The sequence below is a fragment of the Atractosteus spatula genome, chromosome 1, assembly GCF_055471065.1.
Source record: "Atractosteus spatula isolate fAtrSpa1 chromosome 1, fAtrSpa1.hap1, whole genome shotgun sequence".
Taxonomy (NCBI): Eukaryota; Metazoa; Chordata; class Actinopteri; order Semionotiformes; family Lepisosteidae; genus Atractosteus; species Atractosteus spatula.
Genome location: NC_142706.1, coordinates 50,789,750 through 50,815,536, shown reverse-complemented (window position 1 = coordinate 50,815,536; position 25,787 = coordinate 50,789,750). Strand labels below are relative to the sequence as shown.

The window sequence follows — 25,787 nt, the reverse complement described above, 5'->3', positions numbered from 1 at the left end:
TATACTCATCGTACTCAATCTAATCAGTGTACCCAATCTAGCTGGTGTACTCATTTTACCCAGTGTATCCAATATAACCAATGTACTGTAAGCAGTATACACAATGTATGCAGTGTACTACTCATTGTACTCAGTGTACCATTTGTACCCAGTGTACTCAATCTACCCAATATACCCAATGTTTACAATGCACCCATTGTATTTAATAATCTCAATGTGCCTAATGTACTGAACATACCTGATGGACTCAATGTCAATGTTCCAATATAAGCAATGTACCAATGAATCCAGTGTACATGAGTGTACCCAGTGTATACAACTGCATCCAGTGTCATCAATAAAGTCAGGATCACTACCTGGGCCTTTAATCTCCTATCAGAGCTGTATATCTGTGAAAGTCCTGAGCCACGCTACCAGAGTTGATGTTCTTTCACGCATGTTTATGTTGTTATATGTTTGTGTATAATATTGTATTCATTACCTTTCATAATCTTGGGGACAGACAGGATGCAGGGCAAGCACAATATATTAATAATATAATAATATTCTTTATTTACTGGTTTCTGGTGCATTTACTGGTTAAATACAAAGAACTTACTTTACTGTCTGATTTTTTACAGACAGCTTTTATGTTTAATATTCAAAACTGTAGTTTACAATTTATGGTTAGGAATGTTCATTTCAGTTCTGTCAAATTAATCCAGGTAGAACATGGAAAGCAAAACATGAATGTATAGTCAGAACAAGAAAATGCCTTTAATAATGAGGTATTATTCCAACTGGTTCCTAAAAGGCAAAATAAAACAAATAATAAAACCTTTTTAATGGTATTAAGTGACTTCAAGTTCACAAACTAACACAATGTATTAAACAAAGGTGCAACATATTCTTATTTGTAAACTAATTAATACAGAAATTAAATTAATCAAACTCTTTTCTTAATTCTTGACATTCCCATTTACAATGATGATGTTGAAGATGATATAAAACAGGTTATGACATTATAATAGAACATAATATGATAAATATGATTGCATAATAATGATAAAACATTAAAATTAGAAATAAATATCCAGCATGGTAAACAGATCTTAAAATTACAATTACAATTAAAATTACTGCTCTCAGCAGTGACCTTAGTTTACATGTGTGAAAACTTACATGTTTACATGTTCTTCCAGTTACTATTTTTTGTCATATATTACAGTTACCATATGGTGCAAACTCATATTTCTTTAATATGAAATGAGGTAATAATTCCAGCCAACTTCCATAAGCACACTGAAGAGAAAAATATAAATTTGAATAGGTAAACACATTAACTATTATCAGAAAACTAGTTAGCTGTGGAAAGGGTTGCAGCAATCCCAGAAGTACTGACAATTTAGAGACATCAACTAATGTTGTCAGCATGTCTTCAGAAGGTAGGAGGCAACCAGAACACCCAGAGAAGACTCCCACACAAAAACAGGATAAACATCCAAACTTCACACAGAAGCCACACCATCTGGAATCACATCTGGGACCCAAGAGCTATGCAGCTTCAGAGCTAACCAGCCTGTCCCTGTGCTGTTGTAAAAAAATGTTTCTCCAGTTACAGTACATATTAGACACTGTGTTGTTCCACAGTGTTCAACAAGTAGAAAGGATCAGTTGTACAAACTGGACTATTCTAGCCAGGGCACCAACAACACACTTCAGAGCTGAGTGAAGGGAATGGCACAGTTATGCAGGCTGGCCATGGCATTTCAATTCTCAATATGTTTCTTTACAAAAGATCTATTCCTTAATCGCAAAATTAATTAATAAGACATTAATCAGGAATGCTACAGTATATGTTTAAACAGCGTGTCCTAGTTGACAGGAGATAAACAGGAAAGCATTCAAAAAGTACAGCAGTTGATCTTTATTCTTCCCAGAAGCCCCTATTGTGATTGATGGCTTCCAGAAACTTCACTCGGAGTCTCTCTTTAGTCTTGTATTTGGGAAGATTTAACAGACTGTGGCAAGTCAAAGCCTCTGGAAAGTGATCTTGAGTGAAATTGTACAAGACTTGGATTGTCATTTTAATGCAGCCCATGCCCAGAACCGGTGGTCGGTCACATCCAGTCAGAAACACTAAAATAAAAAGGCATTATAAATTGTTTTGAACATTTGAGTTGCCTTGTCACATTCAGTACTTGCTGAAAAAACTTTAAAGTTTTGTTTCCATTACATGAAACTTCATGATGTTTCACATGGCTTTGTACTTTGTTTCTGTCAGTTTCTGTCATTGCTAATGCCTTGATTTGATCAAACCTTTCAGCCTCTTGCCAGCTGTACTGTAAATTGTAAATGATGAAAGCTTAACACTAAGTTTCTACTTTCATTGAACACCATTAAATAATGTTTTTGTAATTTTCATTTGGCAAATGGTATTCTTGGTATGGAACAACAGGGATATCCCTTGAATTTTCAGTAAAAATATTTACTTACATTAAGCACAAAGTTGAGAAAAAGTAATTACAAAAATATTTCCAAAGAACAATTATAATTTTTTTGCTAAAGAAAAATATCTCCCATTAAAGTGTATTGAACCAGAAAAATCATTCATTAATACAGTACTTACACAGAAACGCCTTCTTGTGTTCTGTTGACAGCTCATTGAACACTTCCCAAAACATGAGTATATTGAAGTGGTTTGCATGATATTCTGGTCTATAAACGCAATTCTAGATAAAATGAAAAGTAGAAAATGTATATACTTTTTACAATATTTGCATAGTACAGAATGTATAATATTTTATATTAACCAGCTCTTTATTTGAAATAAAGAGATATTTTATTTGTCCAGGCAAGACAATAACTATGTGAGCTGTATTTTGACCCAAATTTATTACGTTTTCACTGTTTTCACAAACCCTAAACAGCCATATACCTAGAAATACAACATACACAATAGAAAGTCCAATATTTGTGATAATCTGGGTCTGTCAAACCATTGGTATAAGTTTCTATTTTAATTAAGGAAACTTGCTTAGGTTGATTTTGTTCTTTAGAGAAGATTACATTGCAATACCAAACAGAATGTCAATGATAAAGCATTAAGCAACACAATAACTGCCTTCAAGTAGAAGCTGCCGCAGTCGGAAAACACCAATGTGATGGCTTCTCTGAGGTGCATGTACCTTGCACTTATCAATGTTAATAGTGGCCAATCAAGATAATCCATCCATCCATTCTTTAAATGCTTTATCCAATTTAGGGTCACGATGCAGCCAGAGGCAATCCTGGCAATTAATGGATGCAAGACAGGATACACCTGAATGGGACACCAGTCCATTACAGAGCACACACAGACACATGCACACCCACACTTTGGAACAATTTTTCCAAAAGCCAATTAATCTCCCAGTAAGTCTTTGGACTGTGGGAGGAAACCCACACTAACATGGAGTGAAAATACAAACTCCACGTACAGTAGATAGCATCCCAGGTCCAGAAGTGAACCCAGGACTCCAGTGCTGTAAGGCTATACTGCAAACCACTGAGCCACTACAACACCATGCCATCCCACCATGTCTCCACTAGGGTACTGTGATTGGGAACCTCAGACAAAGTAGGGCTGAAAGTCCCAGGCTATTCTCTGAGCTGTCCTACCAGTGGTGGAACAACATACTGTACCTGTCAGAACTGGAGACGCACTACCCATTTTCCAGAAGAACATGAAAACTTTTTTTTAGGATATACTGTACCTAACACCAGAAGGCTGTGTCAAATTAACCCTTCCTGACTACTTGATACTTAACTGCCCTTATGATACAACTTCCCTAACTTGCAAGCAGCACTGAAACTCCTTAGGCCCATGTCACACATAAGTCACTTTGGTTAAAAGCACCTGGCAAACAAATACATGTAAAAGTGTTTCTTGACATCTTTATGAAGTGAGGAAGTGATAATTACAATTTTTACCTGCTTCAACGTCTCCCAGTCATAGTCTTCCTTCCCCACCACTGTCTCCATCAGTTCCTGTGGCTGAAAGATCTTCACCATGTCCATTTTACAGACTTGGTAAAAACCCCTCTTGAACTCTTCAAAAAGATTCTTTACAGATTTGTTGAACACATAGTCCACATAGGCACTGACAAATTGTTCCCTGAAAAAAAGAAAGAGATGGATCATCTTTCTGAACAGTGATCTGTTTTTACAATCAACCAATGTAAAAACGAAAAGTTCTTTGACTGCATTAATTCTACTCCATTCTATAACACCCCATTCGATATAAAAAAAGGTATCAGGTTTTTTACTTTTAAATAAGATCTTTGGATTTCTTTGTATGAACAACAATAAAATAAGATACAAATCATAAATTATTTATTAAAAACAATAATCAAAAGACAATAAAAATAGTATATTATTGCTATATTACAACAACAATATATATATTTGCCCTACATACTGTTTTGACTAGAATAGAATATTTTAGAAAACATTTGTTTCAACTGAAAAGTTCTGATTTACTTATCTACTGTACATCAGAATTTTAATGGTGATGAATGAGACACTGTATTAATGGTCACGTTATTGCAGATGCTGCCACATTGGTGACTGTGGATTACAGAACACTACTGTTACAATGAAGTTTATCAGAAGCTATTAGATTAGAAATATTTTACTACAAAGCAATATTGGTTATATTTACTATATTGTATTTATTATAACTATAACTATAATTTAATTATTAGTTATAATAAATACAATCTAGTAAATATTTAAGCTTCAGTAGAAAGGTTAGTGATGCACGTTACACAGATTGTTACTTTTGTTTTTAGGAATGGCGCATTGTACCATCTTCATTCCTTTTTTAAATATTACTAAATAAAGACCTATTAATTTTTTAATTTATATATAATTTAATTTATATACAGACATCCTCTACATTACATTAAATACATACTTGTTGGTATTAGTCACAGGTATGTCTTCTCCATCAGGATGCAAATTTACAACCATGCCATCCCAAGACACCTGTGTATTTAGAACAAATAGTGAAACAAGTGTTTTGTTGTGGTTTGTTTGTGGAATACATGTTTTACTCTTTTCTCACTTTTCGTACCAGAACAGAATGACCCAGAATGACCAACCTTTCTGCAACACAGTGAAGTGGCAAACAGTTACTCTAAATCACTTACTGGGGTTCCACAGAAATCCAAGGTGTATTTTTAAAATTTATTCTTTTAATCTTCCTTCTTTATTTTAGCATTCAATAAGCAATTTCTTGTGAGAGGTTATGTTTCCCTCAGATTGCAATGATCGCTAAATTTCTCTGCTCCTTTTTTTATCCTTCTAACTTTTTTCACAACAGTTATAGCCATTTTATTGGATAGGCACTATAGAAAAGTGGCAATGAAACCTATTGATTTTAAGCTGCTGGTTTACCCCCGCACTATCAAACCATTAAACTCCCAGCCTCTCTCACTCTCACCTCACCTCTCACCTATGATTTGAACCTCACAGTGCCTTCTTTCTTACCAAAACTCACACATTAAAATCTACCTCTACCTTACATGTCAAAAAGCTCACTCCCCATAATTTCTATCCTTTTATTTCATTCTGTTGATGCATGTTTTTGCACATCTGATGTTGTTTTTGCACATTACCTGTTACCTTTTTGTTGTTTTGCACATTTGTCTCTGTCTTTATTTTATTATACATTTGTATTTTTGTTTTTTTTGTACTACGTATCGTCTGAGAGCTAGCTAAATAGCATTTAGTTATACCATATACCTGTATATGAGTATAATGACAATAAACTTGAACTTGAACTTGAAAAGTATGTTAGATCTTGTCTTTTACTTATAAACATAACAAAAATCTATTTTTAATTGGCACAAATGTAATTGTAGTCAGGGAGTGGACTGCATCACAACTCATGTTTTATATTCGCAGTAGTGGAGACATGGGAACTCTCCTGAACTCTCACATCATAATTCTGTCTTACGATAAAATGTGCTTGAAATTGATTATACTTTTTATGCAGATACACTAGAACAACTTGGAAACTGTATGTTATATTTTTCTACATATTAATGTGGTATAAAATGTCCAAATGTTATCAAAGTAAAACACAGAATAACAAAGCCATATATTTCGTAATAAGAAACTGAATTACTTTGGTGGTTTATAATTCAAATACAACTCTTCACCCTTCAAATGAGGTACTAAATGTAAAGAAAAAAGATATCCAACATTCTTCATTCATTAAGAATTTGATTAGGTCTCTAATATCTTTCAGTTTCCTGTTGGTCTGTTGACATCATGGAGGAGAGAAAACAAGACGGGCAGGACTGTGCTCTGCACGGCTTTATACAGAGTATGCAGATAAACAAATCCCATGCAGTTGAGCATCAAGCTCATATAATACCTGGCTATATTTAGGTGAACGGTTAAGTTAAATATAAAAAGACAAACTACTGTATATCTGAGGAACGACATACTGTACATACATTGAATGACAGGCACAGGTTTTCTTCTATGTCATCATTACTGTAATCCAGAACGTCTTGTAGACTCCTAAGGACAAAATAATAAGAAAACGTCCCACATTAGACAACACAGGACAGGAAGAAGAAAATAAATATGTCTCTTTGATGTCACCCTTAAAATAAGTGTGCAGTTTGGATGTGGATCACTAACTCTAAGATTCTTGACTTGGCTTTGATAATAAATATAAATACATACTGGATAACTGCAAAGACTGTCATGCCCTCTACATCTAGAGGTCGCTCCTGCTCTGTCCTGTTCCTAGTTTCCCTGTGCTTTACTTGTTCTTCCGGTGTGTCTTGTTGTCTGGGGCTTTATATTTCCAGGCATCCCTATCCTCCTCGCTCGGCATTGGGATCAGTTGTCGAGAGGTTCGCCTCACCAGGTCGCACCACGTCTGCTACCTGAGGGCTAAAGTCTCGTTTCGACTCCGCCCGATACCTTCAGCCCAGATCGAACCCCTGTGTTTGCTCTGTTCCTGCTGCTATGCATAGGGTCCGCCTGTCTCGCTGGTCTCTCTCCACGGCTAGCCCCCGGCTTCTGTGACAATCAGTGAACCGTGTTTGGATGATTTTTTTAATCAAGCTGAATAATTATTTTCCAACTTGTCAGTGGGTACCACTTCTGGGGTTGCTGTGTTTGGTTGTGTGGACAGGTTTTCATTTTCATGAACTAGAAGCAACATTTACTGTATATGCTCTTTGTCAACTTTTTACCTTTTACCTACTGTATACAACTTTAACCTTTCCTTATTTCTCACTTTACACTTTATCTAAGCTACTGCAGCAGGATTGTTTTACTGCAGTCATTTTTTGATTTCACTATCATTTTTTAACAAGGAAAACTATGTTGATTGACACATTATATACAGTATAAGATCCTGATGACAATTTTAATGTATTCCTGTATTGTCTGTGATATTATTGAGTGAAATGGATTGTCAGTAGCCATATACATCTACTGTTAATATACATACTTGTGCATAAAAACATAAGAAACGTTACAAACAGGCAGAGACTGTTCAACACATCTACAGTAGCTCTCTGAGCTAAAGGAGGCCTAATGTTGAACATTATTAATGTTAACTGAAAAGAAGTCAACAGAGAGTGACACACTAGGCTCTGGTCCCAAATTATTTGAGATCAATAGTTCCGTATTCACTGTTTTGTCGAAAAAAAAATACAACACATTTAGTTTAAGAAGTCCACAGGACAAACTATTATACAAACTGCATCAATTCGGCACCTAAGGACTGGGGTAAAGGAGTTACAACGTCATTTACGCATGAATTATTTGAAGCAGCACCCTGAAAAATCTGGAGTCCTTTAAGTTTGGGATTAACTTTTGATTATGCAAATCAAGAAACAAAAAGTTGCAGAAAAAGACACTGATGTTTGTGGATGAGTAAAATAAATGTTAAAATCAAAGTTGTAATAAGACCTTAAGAAGCACTGCTTGGTGCCAGATGTAGGAATCTAGCTACTGTTATTTAGAAATAAGAAAGGAGTGGTAGGTTGGTGGGTAAAAGTGTAGTAAAGGTAAAATCGTTATTTTAAGAATACTTTACATTATGGGTCACCACAGTTCAATTCAAGTTATTTAACTTGTTTGCAAAATAGAGCCCTTATCTCATCATTACTTACTTTCCCACCCCGGGCTCCAGCTCCTTCAGGTCCTCCAGAGTTGGCTTCACATCAACCAGCTTCTTGAACAAAGCCAGAGGGAATGGGAGGTGCACCGTGTTGTAGTTGTTCATCGCAAGTCCACACAGAATCCCGAACAGATAGTATTTCTTCTTCTCCACTGAGGTCTAGAAGAGTTACAGAAATCTGCTAGAACTGAAAACTGTGCCATGTACTGTAGAGGTCTATTGATGAGTTCAGACAAACATCGTACTTCAAATATATTATTCAAATCTAAGAACATGAAAATGTTTTAGGACTAAAGAATACAATATTTAAGAAAAATGTTTCCTATTGTTTATTTTTTAATTTTTCTTTTCAGATAAACGGCTGCTAACATTTCTATTGCACAGTTCAAGAATTGTATTTGAAAACTGAGTGAAATTAAAATTGTTAAGAAAACTCATTCTTTTGCGGAAACGTTCTCAATTTTGTTATTTCAAGTGGAACCATTATTATAAATGGAGTCAAACTTGGATGGTTCTTGTCAAATTAACCCTAAGATGGCCTGAAACGCATGGTTACTTAAATACCATTTTAACAGCGATTTTAAACTGATTGCAAGATTGCCCAAAAAGATACATACTGTAGTTGAAGCAGGTAATTTTACAATTTTGCCCAAAAAGATACATAGTTGAAGCAGGAAATTTTACAATAGTTTCAATTGTTTTAGGCTCATATTTTGTGGTGTCAGAAAACATTTTCAAATCAGATGAGTGGAGGGCTATATGGTTTGCAACAGTAACTGTAAAGTACAAACATATGCTGAACAAGAACATTAATCACATGCTGCAAACATGAGTTTAATTTGTTTAAAAAATATAGAAATTCACCACGACTTGACCACCATGACCATGTGTAAGGAAAGCCTACAGTTAAATGTATTAGTTCTCACACCATTTAGACGACAATTAATTACTGTAGTTTGAAACACAAAACAGCATGTACTTTTTGATGCAAAAAAGCAACCTAGAAGGTTGAATTGCTCGAGGGATTTCAGTTTTTCAGTCAGCTGCAGAACCTGACTAGCTTACCTTGGAGGGAAACCACAGTAATGTTGACAATTCATTGTACCAGAACATGTTAGACTCAGGCTCTATCACTTTATCAAAAAAGTAGAGGAAGAAATCCTTTCTTAGGACTCCTGGGCGGTCTATCTCTCCAACAAACTCCACCTATGAAATATTCACATTAAAAATGAGTGTTCATACACTATTGGTCAAAAACAATGATATATTGATATATGAGATAACAGTTTAAACCTGGTTTATTGAAATTGCATACTAATCTGTGCAGCAAAAGGCATTTCCTTGATTTCCTTTTAAAAACATTATTACATTTACAGAAAATGAATCCAGTTTTAGTACAATGTTACAAAAACTTAGTTACCTACAACAGCAGCAGTAATAAAATTACACAGTAAACCCATCAATATAATCCCGCATTTCTTACCGTAAGCAATTTTCTCAAGTCTTCGACTGCTACGTTGCTCAGGATATTGAAGGCATCTTCAATCAGATTACAGCGTCTGACTGCAAGGTTCAGTGCATGTACTCCATTTGGGAAAATCACCCCATATGATAACTGAAATTACATTTAAATATTTTGAATACACAATACATTACAGGTAGAAAGGCTAGAAATAAGGTGAGGTCTTTAAAAGCAACATGCTTATTAACCATACCAAACCCATAATCCCAAATCCCCAAAACACAATGTAATAATGTTTTTGAATGTATTCCGCACATTTTCATCATTTTTAACAAACTTATTTTCCTATCAATTTTAACAAACCTAATTGAACTAAGACTGTTTTGACTTTACTGCATTTTAGCATTCTTATGATGACCATCGGTTTCTTTTTTTACATGTTAATTTTGCTATCAATTTTTCCATTTCATACTGCATTCAATTTTACTAAACAAATTATAAAATTAATTAAATATGCAGCAAAAAAGTCACCAAATATTCCAATAATTTGATTTTGAATATTTTTAATAATGTTTGTAACATGCCTATATCAGAATAATGTAATAAATATATTTACAAAGAATCAAAAATAACTGAACAATGAGATACTACAAAAGCATATTTTAACAAATGTGTTGAACTTTTTGAATACCCTTTATAGCGTGTCTATCTCAAGTTAGACAGGAGAGAATTACCACCAGATTGCATATATTTAAATTATTCAGTCTTTCCCGTTATTAACGCTTTAGTTTATACCAAAATATTAAAATGATGAATTTCTGCTTGTAAATATTTTCTGCTTGTAAACTATTTGATAATACCTGCTTGAAATCTTATATTGTAGAACAGGACAGATATGTCATTTATTTTTTTGTCTTTTGTGTCAAATAGTTGGCACATATCTTAAAAGTATGTTGTAAAATGTTATAAGACCTTTACAAATTAAAGTTTATGTCTTTCTGTAAATATCTTACCTTTTTTAAATGTGAGTTGGTATAAAACAGGTTCACCTTGACAGGCAAACTTAGGACAAAAGGAAACTTGCAGAACAGATCTGTTAGCTGCTCTATCCTCGTTATATCCTGCAATTCAATTATAATGAGCAGGTTATTTTGCCAAAACTGTAACAAAATTGCTGTAGAAAACACAGTAATAGTAATACCATTGCTAGTACAAGATTTTAAAATTTAAAACTATTTTACAACAAACAGCAATTGCATAGTGGGTTTACTTGAATAATTCAGAGCGATATACTGTATAGAGAAAAGTGTAATGTACCTTATGCATCATTTTGTAGTGCCTCTGTGCCTTTATCCAGAGGTAAGTAACATTTTAAAACTAAGTAGCACTGGACATTAATTTTAAGGAAGTGAAGGGAGAAGCCAGAGACACACAAAATACATTTTGTCCTCTTTTAGGTCTTTAGTCAAAATCCCAGCCAAACAATTTTGATCATTCTATAACACATAAAGGCCCTTTTCACCCAGCTCTGCGTCTGATAACAGAAACAGCTCTGCGTCACACATAGAAAATCAAGGTATTCAATATTTGCTTCATGACAGAGGTAATAATTGCAACAAAGCTGCAAGCTTTTTTTCCAGATAAGAATCAGTATTAGCATCAGCAATAATTTACTCATCAATCCATCCATTTTCTAATCCCTTCGTCCAATTCAGGGAGCTGTAGTATATCCTGGCAAGCAGTGGGCACAAGTCAGGATACACCCTGGATGGGATGCCAATCCATTGCAAGGCACAACCAGACACAAATACATACACACACTCACGTCAGGGGCAATTTTCCCAGAAACCAATTAACCAGCTTGTCTTGGACTGGCTGTGTGAGGAAACCTGAGCATCCCATCATTATTGTAACTATTAACAAACTGAAGCCCTATGAAATTTTTCAGAAACTTTTGTGCCAGATTAGGAATATAAATTGTAATCACTTTACTTTTTAGTTAAAAGTAGTTATGTTGACAAAAACAGTTCATTGTTTATCTGTATATGTTTTTATTTATTTCAAAAAGGCATTACTTACCTCAACAGAAGGATAAAACTCCCATTTATGCAGACTTTCATATGGGGGCAGAAATAGGAACATTTCGTTGAGGTAGAACATCTTTGCTGCAATGGATTTTTTAGCCTTTTTGTTTGACTGTCAGACAGAAGTTTGGTGAATATTGTTAATGTTAACAACTTCACAAGTTTTACCACTGGCACTTTGTCAGTACAGTAAACCTTTGGTTTAACAGACTTAAAATTTAATGGACAAAATCCACCCTATTAGTCATTTAAACTAAGAGTTTACTGTGATTCAGAGAAAAGAGATTCACGTAAATTGAGAAATGTCTGCCAACAGCTAAGGTGAAACAAGTGAAAGCATTGTTTTCCATATTTCTAAAATCAGAGAGTTAACTACTGTATGTTAGCTATGAGATCCTCTTTAAGCAAGTGTGTTCCATGTTTATTGTACATTTCTGCTAAAAAAACAACAATAAAATCTATGTACTGGGACAAGGACATAAAATACAATACATAAATGTTCCATTTTAATTAGTTGGAATCTGAACTATTGATACAAATTCAGTTTTTAAGAAAAAAGCTCTAGATTCTTAGTCACAAAAATCTCCTTAGAATATAAATTCTAAAACTATAACATTACTTCAGTAATGACCATGATCTAATTAAATAATTGCACATATTATTTAGATACCTTGTACAATATTTGCAACATTTGCAGAAGGTTGTAAAGTCTGTCTTTTACTTGATGAAGTCGGTAATAATTTTGTTTCAGACATTCCTCAGTTTGGTGTTTATACAACCTCACAAGGCATTTGAGGGATTCTCTTGGTAGGTCTGTCCATAAGGACTCTAAAAAAGAGAAATACTGATATTGTAGGTTGTACATTCATTTGTAATTACAATGATATACTGGCAGTGATAAGCACATAATCCACAACTTTTCTTTTTACTGTGTGGTGTTTAATTAGGAGAAGGCCCAACTGTTAGATCACACAGTGCTGTTTATAAACAGAATTGCAGCCTATTATATACAGTATTTGTATTCTTAATATATTTAATATGGATTAAATATATATCCAATATATATATATATAAATATATATCCAAATGGATGGATCGTTTTGTGTACGATCCATCCATTTTCTAACTGCTTCATTCAATAGGGGGTTTCGGGGGAGCAGAGGCCTATCTCAGCAAGCAACAGGCACAAGGCGGGATACACCCTGGGTGGGACACCAGTCCATCTTAAATCCTTCAATATGAAATATAAATACCCCAGATTTTATAGATCAGCTTTACGTATGCCACAAAGAAAGTTTCTGTAATCAGCCATCTTAGAAGAGACGTGAACACTCAAAACCATTCACTGAAATTCCAAAAACAGCCCACTGCCGGCTGCTACAAAATACCCAAGGTAATAATCAAATTCTGCTTGTTTCCCAGAGGAATAAAATCCACATGACAAATAGCCGAAGATTATAATTACCAAGCACATCCAGACTGTCAGAGTTTAGGCGAAGAACAGCAACAGCAAGACTATCTGCGACTTTACTGATGTTCTGCTCTGTATCGAGATGTCTGAGGAGTTCTGGCACTATAAGATAGACTCTAAAGGCCTCCACACCAGCAGGAGCTTCAGTGAGGGATGGCAGCAGCTTTTCACAGACCACAGCGACAACCTGCCATAGAAAATAAGTTGTTAATCATATCTGTACTATCAAAGATATTCCTTTCTCCATTCTTCTATGGCATCTGATGATGATCATAATAACACGCTATTGCCTTAAAACAGAATATTTGTATATACTACGGCATATTTCCAAAAGTATCATCTAGTTAGTTCTTGTAATTCACACATTGCCTGCATCACTTTTTTCCCCATTAAAAACAAACCTCAGGACAGAAGCAAGGCAGGACACACCCTGGGCCACATACTCACACCAGGGACAATCTTCCCAAGAGTCAACTAATCTACCAGTATGCCTTTGGACTGCGGGAAGAAACCAGAGCACCCAGAGAAATCCCACATAAGCACAAGGAGAACATACAAACTCCACATAGATAGCTCTCCAGGTCCAGAACCGAACCCAATAACCCAGTTCTGTGAAGCACCAATGCTAACCACTGTGCCATCAGGCTACAGCAGTCAAGATAATGCCATTGTAACTTGTATTTACATCTATGATGTTACTAATGCCCAAGATGTAGAACTTGAGGACTAGGATAACTGTGCTATATGTAGCACTTTAGAAATGCTTAACTTATTGCCAATTGTAGTAGTTTTATACTTGTAGCTCTTATAAATTGACAATCTTCATTTGAAAAACGTGATATTTGAAAAATTGTGACAAAATCACAATTAATCTCTTTACAGTTTCTGTAAAGACATGTAAATGTAAATCTGTAAATATACAGTTTCTTCTTTAGGGCAGTAGGATTGCTTGATGTCAGTTAATAAAATATAATAAACCAACCAGAAACATAAACCATTTCCAAATAAATTAAGTTTCTGACATTTTAAAGACTTAACAATCATCACTAGCATATAAACTATGACTGATCATACTTTTACATTATGTAATACAATAAGTCTGCCTCATACAGACATTTAAAAAAATGCTGCAGAAACCAATCCACAAAATACCTGAGTCAATATTTCACTGTTCTTTAATTTCTGGAAAACATGAAAGGTTTGCCGAAAATCAATTCCTGTCTTGGGGCTGTTGTGGCTGATTCTATAATGTTCATCTTTCCTGTTGACAAAAAGAAATCAACCATAAAGTTTTTTACAGAAACAACGGTACAAGGAAAGCAATTAGTAGTGAAATTGTACAAGATGAAACAGCATCATCCTGAAAAAAGTTGTAGCAAAAAGTGTTTTGTTCACTTACCTATAACACAAAATATGATAATATTTTATAAGACCATGAAACAAACATTGTAAAGCAGAGAGCAGAATAAAATGCACATGTAAAGTGAATATTAAAGACTATGGAAAAATGCAGAAAATGTTTTGAAAAGTCATAGGTTTCTAATTATTCCAATTCCAATAAATGATGGAAAAAGAAAAGTCTCCAATGAGACATCGTACATTGCAAGTTGTCTCTTACCTCTGTTTAAGAAAGCTTCCATTAAGACACGAGGAAGATCCGAAAACAAAGTTAATTTTACTGTATAAAGAAAGAAAACATAAAATATCAACTAAACCATCAATTCTATGATACCAGATGGCAGCATAAAATCAGGCTTCTTCCATATCACACATTTAAGAAAAAGTCATCCTGAATAAACTTTTATAGGCCAGCTACATTTTAATGTAAAAAAGAAAAAAAGAACAATCAGGATGTTCTACAGTAATGGAAAAGGCTAATTTCACTAGTTTCCTCAAGATCTGGGTCACACTTTAATAAAAGTCTGCATTTTATCACTGTTTCACCTAGAACTTATAATCTATTCTGAAAGGAAATGTCTACAATGGAGCGGTGTGGTGTCTCTGTGGCTAAGGATCTGCGCCTGTGGCTGGAAGGTTGCCGGTTTGTATCCCGCGGCCGGCAGAGGAATCCTACTCCGTTGGGCCCCTGAGCAAGGCCCTTAACCCCAGCTGCTCCAGGGCGCTGTATAAATGGCTGACCCTGCCCTCTGACCCCAAGCTTCTCTCCCTGTCTGTGTGTCTCATGGAGAGCAAGTTGGGGTAGACAAAAAGACAAATTCCTAATACAAGAAATTGTATATGGCCCATAAAGTGATCTTATCTTACAATAAATAGGTATTCCAGACAATCACTATATTACCTGTTATGTTTAGAAAGTAATTTGGCTTTAACCCACTACACTGAAGGGAGAACAACTGGCTAAGTGAACATGCTGTCCAGACCCCTCTAATAAGATGTACTGTAGCAAGGGGCTGCTGCAATATTGGAGGAATGGTGGGATGGATGGAGATGCGCTGTGCAGAAATTCTAAGTACATAAGAACAGTTCTAATGACAAATTCTAAGTTACAAAGGTATTTGGCCCACTTAGCCCATTTGATAGTCTGGTTTCTAGTTGATCCAAGAATCACATCCAGCCATTTCTTGAGAGAAGCCAGTGCATTGGCTTCAACAATATGGCTCAATTTTCCCACAGCCCTTTGCACAAAGAAGTTCTTCCTGTTCTAATTTGTAAACGCAAATGTTTCCATTTGTGTCCTCTGGTTCTTGTTTCACTTTTGACTCTGAAAACATCCACTGGGCTTATGTTATCAATGCCTTCAAGCATGTTAAATACTTGGATCACATCCCCTCATAGTTTTTACTTGTATGTTAAAGGTAAAGTAATACATCTTAGTTGATCTTCCCTAGAATGCACTTCTATGAACAAGGAGAGAAACCGGGCTTTCAGAAATTCAGGTTGAGACTCAAACCCTGTCCTACTTCATGAAGCCATGATGAACAATCACCATGCCTTACAGCATGAGGCTACTGTGTTATCAGTCACAGGGGAGGAAAGCCTGAATCAAATCTATAGTGAAGTGGTAATGTGATTAGTATAAAATTTGAAGAGTCTTCCTCCCAGACTTTTATTACTAGACCCGTTTAAACTAACTTTTAATTATTCATAGAATGTCTCAAGAAAAAAATGGAAACTTACTTTATTTTCTTTGAGCGGGATTTAGAAATCAACTCCTCTACCTCTGTATTATTTAATGTAGAAATGTTCTGGCTCACAGGAGTGTTTCCTGATGCCTTTGAAAAGAAATGAGAACTGTTACAACAGCAAACTGCGCTCGTATGTTAAGAGAAGTTTAGAATTATTTTCTTTCACATTGTACAACAAAAGAAAAACTATTTCCACTTGAATATTTATTTTTTAGGCAGTGTAAATTAAGATGATAAACTAACCCCCAAAACTGTAAAAATGTACAGAATCATTTAAATAGATGAATATTCTTATGGATATTACAATTGTCATAAAAGTCAACATCTGCACTTCTGGGGATTCATAGAAACCAGTAGAAACAAGGGATGGAACACAGGATAAGAGACAGGCAGGCAGAAACAGACAGAGAGAAAAGGTAGGAGGATCTTCAGGGAGAAGGAAGAGGTGACAGAGTAGAAGAAGCATGCCAGGCAATCGGACCTTCTTGGAATCAAACCTAAAGACCAAATTCTAGCTAATAATTGGAACCTTGTTTAAGTGAGCCTGTTGTCTGTTATTTTAGGGATCTCAATTTTTCTTTACATAAAACTCCCTAAAGGTGCTCTCACTGAAACCTAAAAGTACAAAAGTGACTAATAAATTAAAAATACCTAATATATTTGGTTATTTTTTTTTAATTGTATAATGCTAAACATGCCCAAAGAGGTCGGGCAGCCAGTTGACCTTGGACCCCTAGAGATTTTTGTCTCTCCTTACTAAGGAGTTTTTTGTTCCTCTCCTCCGTTGTCTTCTGGTCTGTTCTGTTCTGTTCTGTATTCACAACATGTATGATCACTTGCTTTGTTAAGAGCCTTGGGGCAACCTTGTTGTGAAAGGGGCTATATAGAAATACATTGAACTGAAAGAAAAAAAACTTTTAAAACTTTCTTCCTAATGTTAAATGTAGTCATATTTTTTCTTGCCTTTGGTGAAGAGCATAACACAAAGGATTGGTTTCCTCCAGCAAAAATTCTATCCACCTCAAGCTCAGTCCCATTTTCTATGAAAAATAAAACAACAATTAAACAGAGCAAAACCAAATCTCGTATCTCGTGAGCAAGCACAAACTGTTTGATTGGGAAACATATCCTGCAGGGTACTGCCTACTGATGAAACAAATCATAGTATGTGATAACTGGTGTATAAAGTTATACATACAGTATATACAGTAGATCATCACACAGATCTTGAATGCTGTACAGAAGGTGTCCCAAAAAGCATGTTGATATTTTTTATGTTCATGCCTCCCCTTGTCTCTTGATTAGATCTTATTTTGATCATTTCAATGCACTAGTTTTTAAACCACAGGATAATGAAACAGGGCATTTTGTTATGACCATACATGTGAATCTGCCCCATGAAATGATCCATGTGATACTATGCGTACAGTACGAATGACAATCCAGTTTAGAACGCATGCTTTGCAGATTAGGAATACCTGCGGCTGCTGTTGTGGCTGGAAGCGGAATTAGTTGCTTTTCTATGAAGCCCATTCCTAACTGTCCTTGTGCTCCACACCCAAAAGAGTAGACCTTCTGACAAGAGGAAACATAAGCCATCGTGTGGTTCCTAAAAGGAAGGACAATGTATGTGTACAGTATGTTTCCAAAACAACACAAAAAGCTTTAAATGTATTGTATAATAAAAATAACTGGCCTTTTCCCCCATAAGATCAAATCAGAGATGGCCATGTCACACTACCTGCCACAGGCTATCTGAGACACCTTCTTCCCCCACAGCTCAGCCACCAGCCGGGGCCTCAGTTCATTCCTGAGCGAGTTGTGTCCGAGCTGCCCATAGCTTCCCGATCCAAATGTGAACACTAGGCCATCCTGGAAAATTAAAGCAGTTTTCAAGTGAACAAATCATTTTGCAGCAAGATAAATGCCACAAGATTTCCATCTTGGCTTTGTTTCCAAGAGGATAATAAGTCCAAGGTGGCATTATGATGATAAACATCTGCATCTCCTACCATACAGTATATTGTAATTTAGTGAAAACCTGGTTTCACTAGGAGTTCCTTTTTTATTTTTAAAAAACTGAATCATATTAAAGGCTTTGTTAGATCCCCACGTGCAGCTTTACACCATGTGAAGTGTAATATCTAACTAATCTGCATGAAGTTCAGTAAATAACAACACCAACCTTAGTCAGGACTGCAGTATGTTCTTCCCCACAAGAAATGAACACCGTCTTCTTCAATTCCAGTGCCGTCACGGGTGTTGGAATACGTCTGTCTGTTTTGTTTTAAAAATTATGGAAGGATACATTTTAAATACAGGTGAGGTTTTTTACTATCTAATGTTTGATATTCTCATGAAGAGGGTGGGAGAACAATATGTCTAACATTCAATCAATGTTCACTTGCATATGAGGAACTATACGTGATAACACAGTTTCTAGGGAATTACGTTATACAAGTGAATTCCAAAATGAATATGAATATAATAAATAAAGTGCCAAATGATTTTAATATTAAGAAGTGTTATTAATTAATATGGTTATTTTTAACATTGGATATTATGCTTCCCTTTTTCCCTTTGTTAAAAGTCTAGTGTGCTGTTTAATTGGACATCTTTTCTTCACCCTGCAATGTTCTTTGCACATACTGTAGTATTGCCCTGAATCTGACTGTGACAGTGAGTGATATTGCTGCCTTAGAACATTGTGAATAATTCAGCCAATGTGTTATGCAGAAAAGCAGAAGGTATGTTATAAAATATATTACATGATATACTTAATTGTTTGATTTAGTGACGATTAATTAAAATAAAAATATTAAAAAATACATGAGACAAAAGTGGAAACATTTTATGCTCATTTCTGTTGTACCTTAAATTAAAAAAGGATATGTTAAAACTGCTGTGGAGAACAAATGGTGTAGGAGACTAGGAGACTAGGAAACACCAAACTTGTTTTACAGTATATGGTAGAGATTTAGAAAAGGCTACTTTCACAGTGTAAAGAACTGTTACTGCATGTTTGTAGCCCCTTCGGGATGCAGTTAAGACGGGAACTGAGCAGCATCTCTATGTATATTAAGGAGGCAGTAACAAACAAGAGCATACTGTACATAGTGACAGATATGCTCTTCTTTGCATGTGCATTATAATGTCCAAAAAACTATTCCTTACTACAACAAAACATATCTCATTTCTCATAGCACACCTCAGTGAAATATGTTTGACACACTGGAACTATACTGCTAAATACAGAAAATATTTTGTCTAAATTGGAGTAAAATGCTGTCACCTTGCGTATTCCCCCAGGCCCAGCTATCCTGCGCTGTTTCTGCCCCAGCACAGCTCAGTGAAATATGTTTGACACACTGGAACTATACTGCTAAACACAGAGAATTTTTTTTTTGTCTAAATTGGAGTAAAATGCTGTCACCTTGCGTATCCCCCAGGCCCAGCTGTCCCGCGCTGTTCCTCCCCCAGCCGAACACGGTCCCGGAGAGTGAGAGAGCGAAGCTGTGGTCTCCCCCTGCAGCGATCTGAGCAATGGGGATGCCCAACAGGGACTTGAGGCGCTGGACAGAGGGTACTTTATCTTTGTATTGTCTGGTCTGTTTGGTTTCCCAGGAAAACACTTCTCCTCCTGCCAGCCATGTTCAGTGTAAGAAATTCAATATCATTATTAAATTAATGATTCTACTGTATATTCTGCATTCATAAGTTAAACGTTCTAAAACCAATGGAAGCTGAAATAGTTTTTTTAGGTGACATTACCTCTAGAAAGTGCCAGTGAATGGTGGTTTCCACATGCAATCTGGATTATCTGTTGTGTGTTGTATATATTCTTTAGTGGCCTGAGGTAAACAAATCAAATTATTGAAAAATACAGGTGTCCTTTCCTTGAAATAAACAGATGCTTTGTATAGTACACATTGGAGTACAACAGGTACATTAGAGGGTAAAAATATGCATTCCTTTAAAAAATCCTATATGATGTTAATGACAAAAAAAAATGACAAAATGACAAAAAAAATCCTATATGATGTCTTCTGGTCTTTTGTTCTGTATTGACAAAATGTATCATCAATTGCATTGTTAAGCGCCTTGGGGCAACCTTGTTGTGAAAGGCGCTATATAAAAATAAATTGAATTGAATGACAAAACACACATGCTGCAGTGATGTAATGGCAAAACTCCCTCTTACTGAAACTGCTAGTTACTGCAAGAGACTCAGCTTGGGATTTTGGGCATGATCTGCCTCCTACTTATTATAAAGATTTTTGTCTTTAATCTTTCCTTTTTTCATATAATGCATGTGTAAGTATAGGACTTGTTGTACAGGAATAATTATTTACACGTGTTGCTTTAACCAAGAATGGATAACCTACTCTTAGTACATTAATAAATTTGGTAAAATCCATTAATTTAGTTTTTGTGACTAATAACTCCACTGCATAATATTCCTTTTCAATTTTTGCATATCTTTATTTTTTAATGTACAAATTAAAGTAGTAAATGTTTCTAGATTTTGAATGACTAGCCCAAACCCTCCTTTCTCTAGTAAAAAGAAAAAAAAACTTACTTTGCATATATCACTTTAGAGGGTTTGTGACAATACGCCTCAAAAATGCCTCCTGAATCTGAAACTAGTACAACATGGGTCATTCCGCAGCTCACAGAGACAATTTGCCTTTTTTCCTTCTGCTTCGGCAGTTCCACTTGCCCTGCACATACAAAGCACATGACTCATTCATAAACTGCATTAACCTTTGTTATTCTTTACATAGTAAACCCTTCTCTAATGCAGGCTTGCCCAACATAGATTTGATCATACATGAAACAATCAATTGGAACAAATCTGGGAACAAGTCTACCTAAATCCATGGTAATGTGCGCTCTACAATCCTTGAGTAATCTTTCTAAAATTCCTGTCATCATCTCACCTGCACTAGCAAACATCATTCTTTATCTCAGTCTCCTGACAGTTGTTAATGCAAAAGCTTCAATGAATTTATGATGACCTTTTCTGACCTTCTACATACTAGGTTAATATCCTTCACTTTAACCATATCATTAGGGTAATATCCTTGAAAATAATTATTGTATCAAAGCTAGGCACCTGAAAATTGTAGTGTAGAGAAAAAAAACCTCATAAGGTTACAGGATTAGTAGGAAAAGCAAATATCCAAGATACAGTAAGTTGTGTAGTGATATGAGTGTACAGTACAATCCCAAAGGGGGAAGAAAAGATCTAAGAATTTCTGCTTCTTTAAATACTAAGTTATGTCATGTACTGTACCTAGGGAAAATCATTGAAAAAAAAGAAAAATTGCTAAATGTTTGGAAATGTGAAGGAGCGAATTAGAAAGGCTTATGTGTGGATAGTGTTGCTGTGTGGGAGAAAGCCCGTAGCTTATACAAAAACCTGGTTGCCGACACAACACGAGACTGCAAGTGATTTTCAAGAAAGGTGAAGATTCTGCACAATTTAACCTTGGAATTTCTGGATTATATTAAGTACTGTATAAACCTTCGTCGACAAGCGTCAATGTGGATGAAATGTGATTATTTCTAAGAAATTAGGCTACAGGATGTACTTTTTAAAGGACCAGAAGGCTGCCTCTGGGTTCAAAGCATTTAAGAAGAAGCTTACCCCGCTTTTTTAAACTTAAGCTTTTGTCACTGTACTGTGCTGATAACCTGCACAAATTAAAATGCACAAATTAATAACTGCTGGTTGCTTGGCAACCTAGTCAGCAGGCAGGGACTACAATGTTGTTGATAAATGACTGGTTGAACAACAGGTTTGTGTATAAGGCCAAAGAGATTGAATGGGCAAGAAAGTTGAGTTCAAAATAATTTTAGATAGTGTCCCCAATAACAACCAAGAAACATTGCAATTTAGGTAACCTACTGTCAAGGCAATGTTTTTGCCACCTAACACCTAACAAGTCTGTAACCTATGGACCAAGGAGTTATAAAGACATGCAAATCATGTAATGTTACAGGCTTTAGACTCTGGTGCTGTTGAAAATGTAAAGGAATTTTGGAAATGATAAAACATCAAGGACTGTGTCGATGTTATTAAAATGTCATGGGATGAGGTGAAATCATCTAGGAAGAACGCATGCTGGCACAGGCATTGAGGCAATAATGGAACAAACAAATAAATAAATGTTAAAAGACAACATTAGAAACTTCACAACTTACAGAACTTGAAACAAATATTGTTAAGACGAAAGCAAAGCAATGAAAAAATCACAAATCCAAATTTTAAACCTAAAACAGACACTTTAACTCCTGACAGTCTTCAGCCATCAAGATCTAGAGCCTCTCCAAAGGATCTTTAACCTTCATCTTCATCTGCTTCGATGAAGTTTGAGGCTAAACATCACGATAGTCCGGAAGACACGTGGGCCTCAAACTGGTCCTCAGCTTACAAGTGCATTATTATCATCAAAAATATGTCATAAATATTTACACTTTCATCACACAATATATATTTTTTTTATATTTTCAGTTCTTACACAGTTCAGTATACAGTAGGTGCTATTCATTTGTGTGTAACAGTATGTGTTATGGAGTGAGAAAAGTAGGTGTAGGGCAGAAGCTTGGGGCATTACAGTATGTTTACTCCAAGTATGAGTATAATGGCAAGTTGATTTGTTAGGGTTTGGTGTGTTTTATTTCTCTCACTGTCTGCTTTCACCCTTTGATCAAGGCCTTCAACAAGCCCTCCTAGCACTAACAATGATTGAATGTGAGATTGAAGAAGAACAATGATTGAAGAACTTGGACATACAGTAGATGAAGAGAACTCGGAGAGGAAGGCTTGGGCACTGCCTTCTCCCCCCTGCTCCCTGGAATCTCTTGTGGGGAGCAGGGCAGGGGCAGTATAAAGGAACATATTGATTTTGGGGGGGAATTTTTGTTTTGAGTTACTGGGGACCGTGTGGTTGTGTGGGTGTCCCTTGTGGATAACATTTTTTCTTGTGTTCCGTTTATCGAGTCATAACTGATTGTAGTCGTTAGAGGTTTGAAAAATGCTATTATGTAGGATACCGGTCTTGTACTTGTCTGAGGGTGCACTGGTGGTCGCTGGAGGTACAGTACAATTAACCTGTTGAGGTAAGAAGTATTACCTCACTATTGATCTTGTCATACAGTAAGTGTGTTTAAAAACCTCCCTTCAAATTTGCTATTTTTAATGCAACGTTTAAATCGCCTTGAATAAAAGAAGACATCTGTTAAACTCAATATTTCGTCATCTTTATTTACTGTACTATAGGTGCACACGTGTCTGTTATCTCGATTTACAGTACATTTGCTGTAGAAACGAAAGCAAAACTTTGCTAGAATTCTACGCAGAAAGAAAACTAAAACTGGCTTTTTGTACTTGATTTCTTACGTTATGAGCTAGAAGCTACTCTGTTGTTATATATTGTTACAGTATATGTTACATGTTGGTTAATCCGTAGTACATGTACCGGAGAAAATAAGTAATCGTAAGTATTTTTGTGTTGGTGTGGTATATTGTCCAGACTAAACTACAAACTCTGAAAATTATGTAAATGAAAATATACCAGTTTTTCGTATATATGTACGTGAAAATACTGTATGACCGTATTGCAAATTACCATTACTTACGTATTAAATTATACTTACTCGATTTTCGTTTCTGTTGATGACCTTCTCCATCTCCATCCAGAAAAACAGAGATATTTCCACTTTCTTTAATAAATCCAAAAACACCATTTCCACATCCAATTTCAACAACTCGATTTCGTAGAAAAACAGGACTGGAATCGTTCCTCTCAGCATTGTCAGTGCCTACCCTCCCTGTTAAACCCAGCTCCTGGCACGACGCAGATCCCCAGCAAAACATCACTGCTTCTGAAGCCTTCGATATCCACACTGGAGTCCCAGACTTTTGTGGAAATTTATAACCAAACCCAGTTTGTAAATAAAATCGGCTGTTTACTAATATAAACACCACCGCTTGATTTTTGTCAGGCTACAAATAACACGAGTTCTCTAGCGCTGTCAAAGACATGATACGTGATATAAATAAAATGATTTTACTTTTAGACACGCCTCAGAGTTCATACCAGCATTGCAACATAATTGCATTTACAGTACTTGTTAAAGCAGAGATATAGGAGAAACGATACTTAACCCCTGACCTGAAAATGACGACGATAAAATAAATACATAAATACATAAAAATACATAAAAAACACCAAAGACATAATGATAGTGACAGTTTATTACATACAGTAGTACAATCAGGGCTCTACCTACAGTTGCTTTTTTTTGAAGGGGGGGGTCCAGATCACGATTACGCACACAGTAATAACGTGAAACGTGAATCTGTTAACTTACATAGTTAAAAGGTGTTAAAAACATCTCAATGAAGTAGCGTTGGACAGTACAGTACGTACTTTGGAGTGCGATGTGCATTCACCACTTACAACTATATGACTTTAATTTATAACCATTACAATATGGTTGCAATGCAAGTAAAATGTCACTCTTTACGTTTCACTACATTTTAGATGTAATAAACCTTAATAAAACTGATCATCATGTTTCTTTCCGAAATTAAATGAAGAGCATTCGGTGTAGCAGCAGCTAAAAACCGCACTGACATTGTCATCTTTTTAATTATCTACTGTATATCTGGCACTGAAGACCTTATAGTAGTTTTTCAAAGTAGTTTTGAATAATTTTTTTATTTATTCAATACTTTTATTGCAAAATGTTTTGTAATGCATTTGTACAAGAATAACTGCACATCTTTCAGTCTCGCAGACGGCGATTGCACTTTTTGCTGTTTTGCTATGGCCCTCCCTCCTGATGACAAAAACGTCTCAAAATTCTGACACTGTGGTGTGAGCCCCAATGTAACAGACTATGAAAACCATGCAGTACACGAAAATTTACTGTTCCGTTTTTTAACTTTGACCCTCTGAACATGGCATGTGAGGATTTATAGTCAACAAAATAGCGCACCTTCTGCTGATTTGCTTTGTCCCTCCTTCCTCATTACCAAAACATCTGAATAATACGACATTAAGATAAGAGAGACAAAATCACTCATCATGTATGAGTATTGAGAGCACTATTGAGAGCATCCTGACTGGTTGCATCACTGCCTGGTATGGGAACTGCTCCGCCCGGGATCGCAAAGTACTGCAGAGGGTGGTGAGGTCAGCGCAGCGCATCACCAGCTGTGAGCTACCAAGCATCCAGGATATCTACTCGGCTGGATGTCTGAAGAAGGCCAGGTCCATTCTCAAGGACCCCAGTCATCCCAGTCACAAACTGTTTTCCCTCCTACCGTCCGGTAAACGGTACCAAAGCATTCGGTCCAAGTCCAACAGACTACGGAACAGCTTCTACCTCCAGGCAATAAGACTGCTAAATAGTCAACCCGCAGCTCCTTCAGCAAATC

General features: G+C 35.8%; 1 protein-coding gene across 1 annotated transcript; it reads right to left on the bottom strand.

Annotated features, from left to right (window-relative positions):
• Positions 1-562: 562 nt before the first annotated feature.
• LOC148841232 (putative E3 ubiquitin-protein ligase HERC4) lies at positions 563-24,398 on the bottom strand. The gene is made up of 23 exons (XM_088909853.1): positions 23,999-24,398; positions 20,916-21,057; positions 20,108-20,187; positions 19,770-19,976; positions 18,522-18,613; positions 18,078-18,208; positions 17,815-17,945; positions 17,300-17,376; positions 16,329-16,423; positions 14,809-14,868; positions 14,343-14,451; positions 13,185-13,377; positions 12,390-12,547; positions 11,715-11,831; positions 10,649-10,756; positions 9,657-9,788; positions 9,239-9,379; positions 8,166-8,332; positions 6,486-6,552; positions 4,937-5,007; positions 3,952-4,135; positions 2,609-2,711; positions 563-2,118 (listed from the first exon to the last, which is right to left on the bottom strand). Exons 1-23 carry the CDS (start codon positions 24,216-24,218, stop codon positions 1,907-1,909), a joined length of 2,997 nt encoding a protein of 998 aa, XP_088765979.1. The 5' UTR covers positions 24,219-24,398; the 3' UTR covers positions 563-1,906.
• Positions 24,399-25,787: the final 1,389 nt, after the last annotated feature.

What these genes read in the sequence shown, in the direction of transcription:
- LOC148841232 (XM_088909853.1), bottom strand. Translation starts at nt 24,218, where the DNA reads ATGTTTTGCTGGGGATCTGCGTCGTGCCAGGAGCTGGGTTTAACAGGG. An exon ending in TCTAAAGTGATATATGCAAA is followed by an intron (nt 20,188 to 20,915) that starts GTAAGTTTTTTT and finishes TGTTTACCTCAG; the next exon opens with GCCACTAAAGAATATATACA. An exon ending in GGAAGCTTTCTTAAACAGAG is followed by an intron (nt 14,452 to 14,808) that starts GTAAGAGACAAC and finishes TTTTGTCAACAG; the next exon opens with GAAAGATGAACATTATAGAA.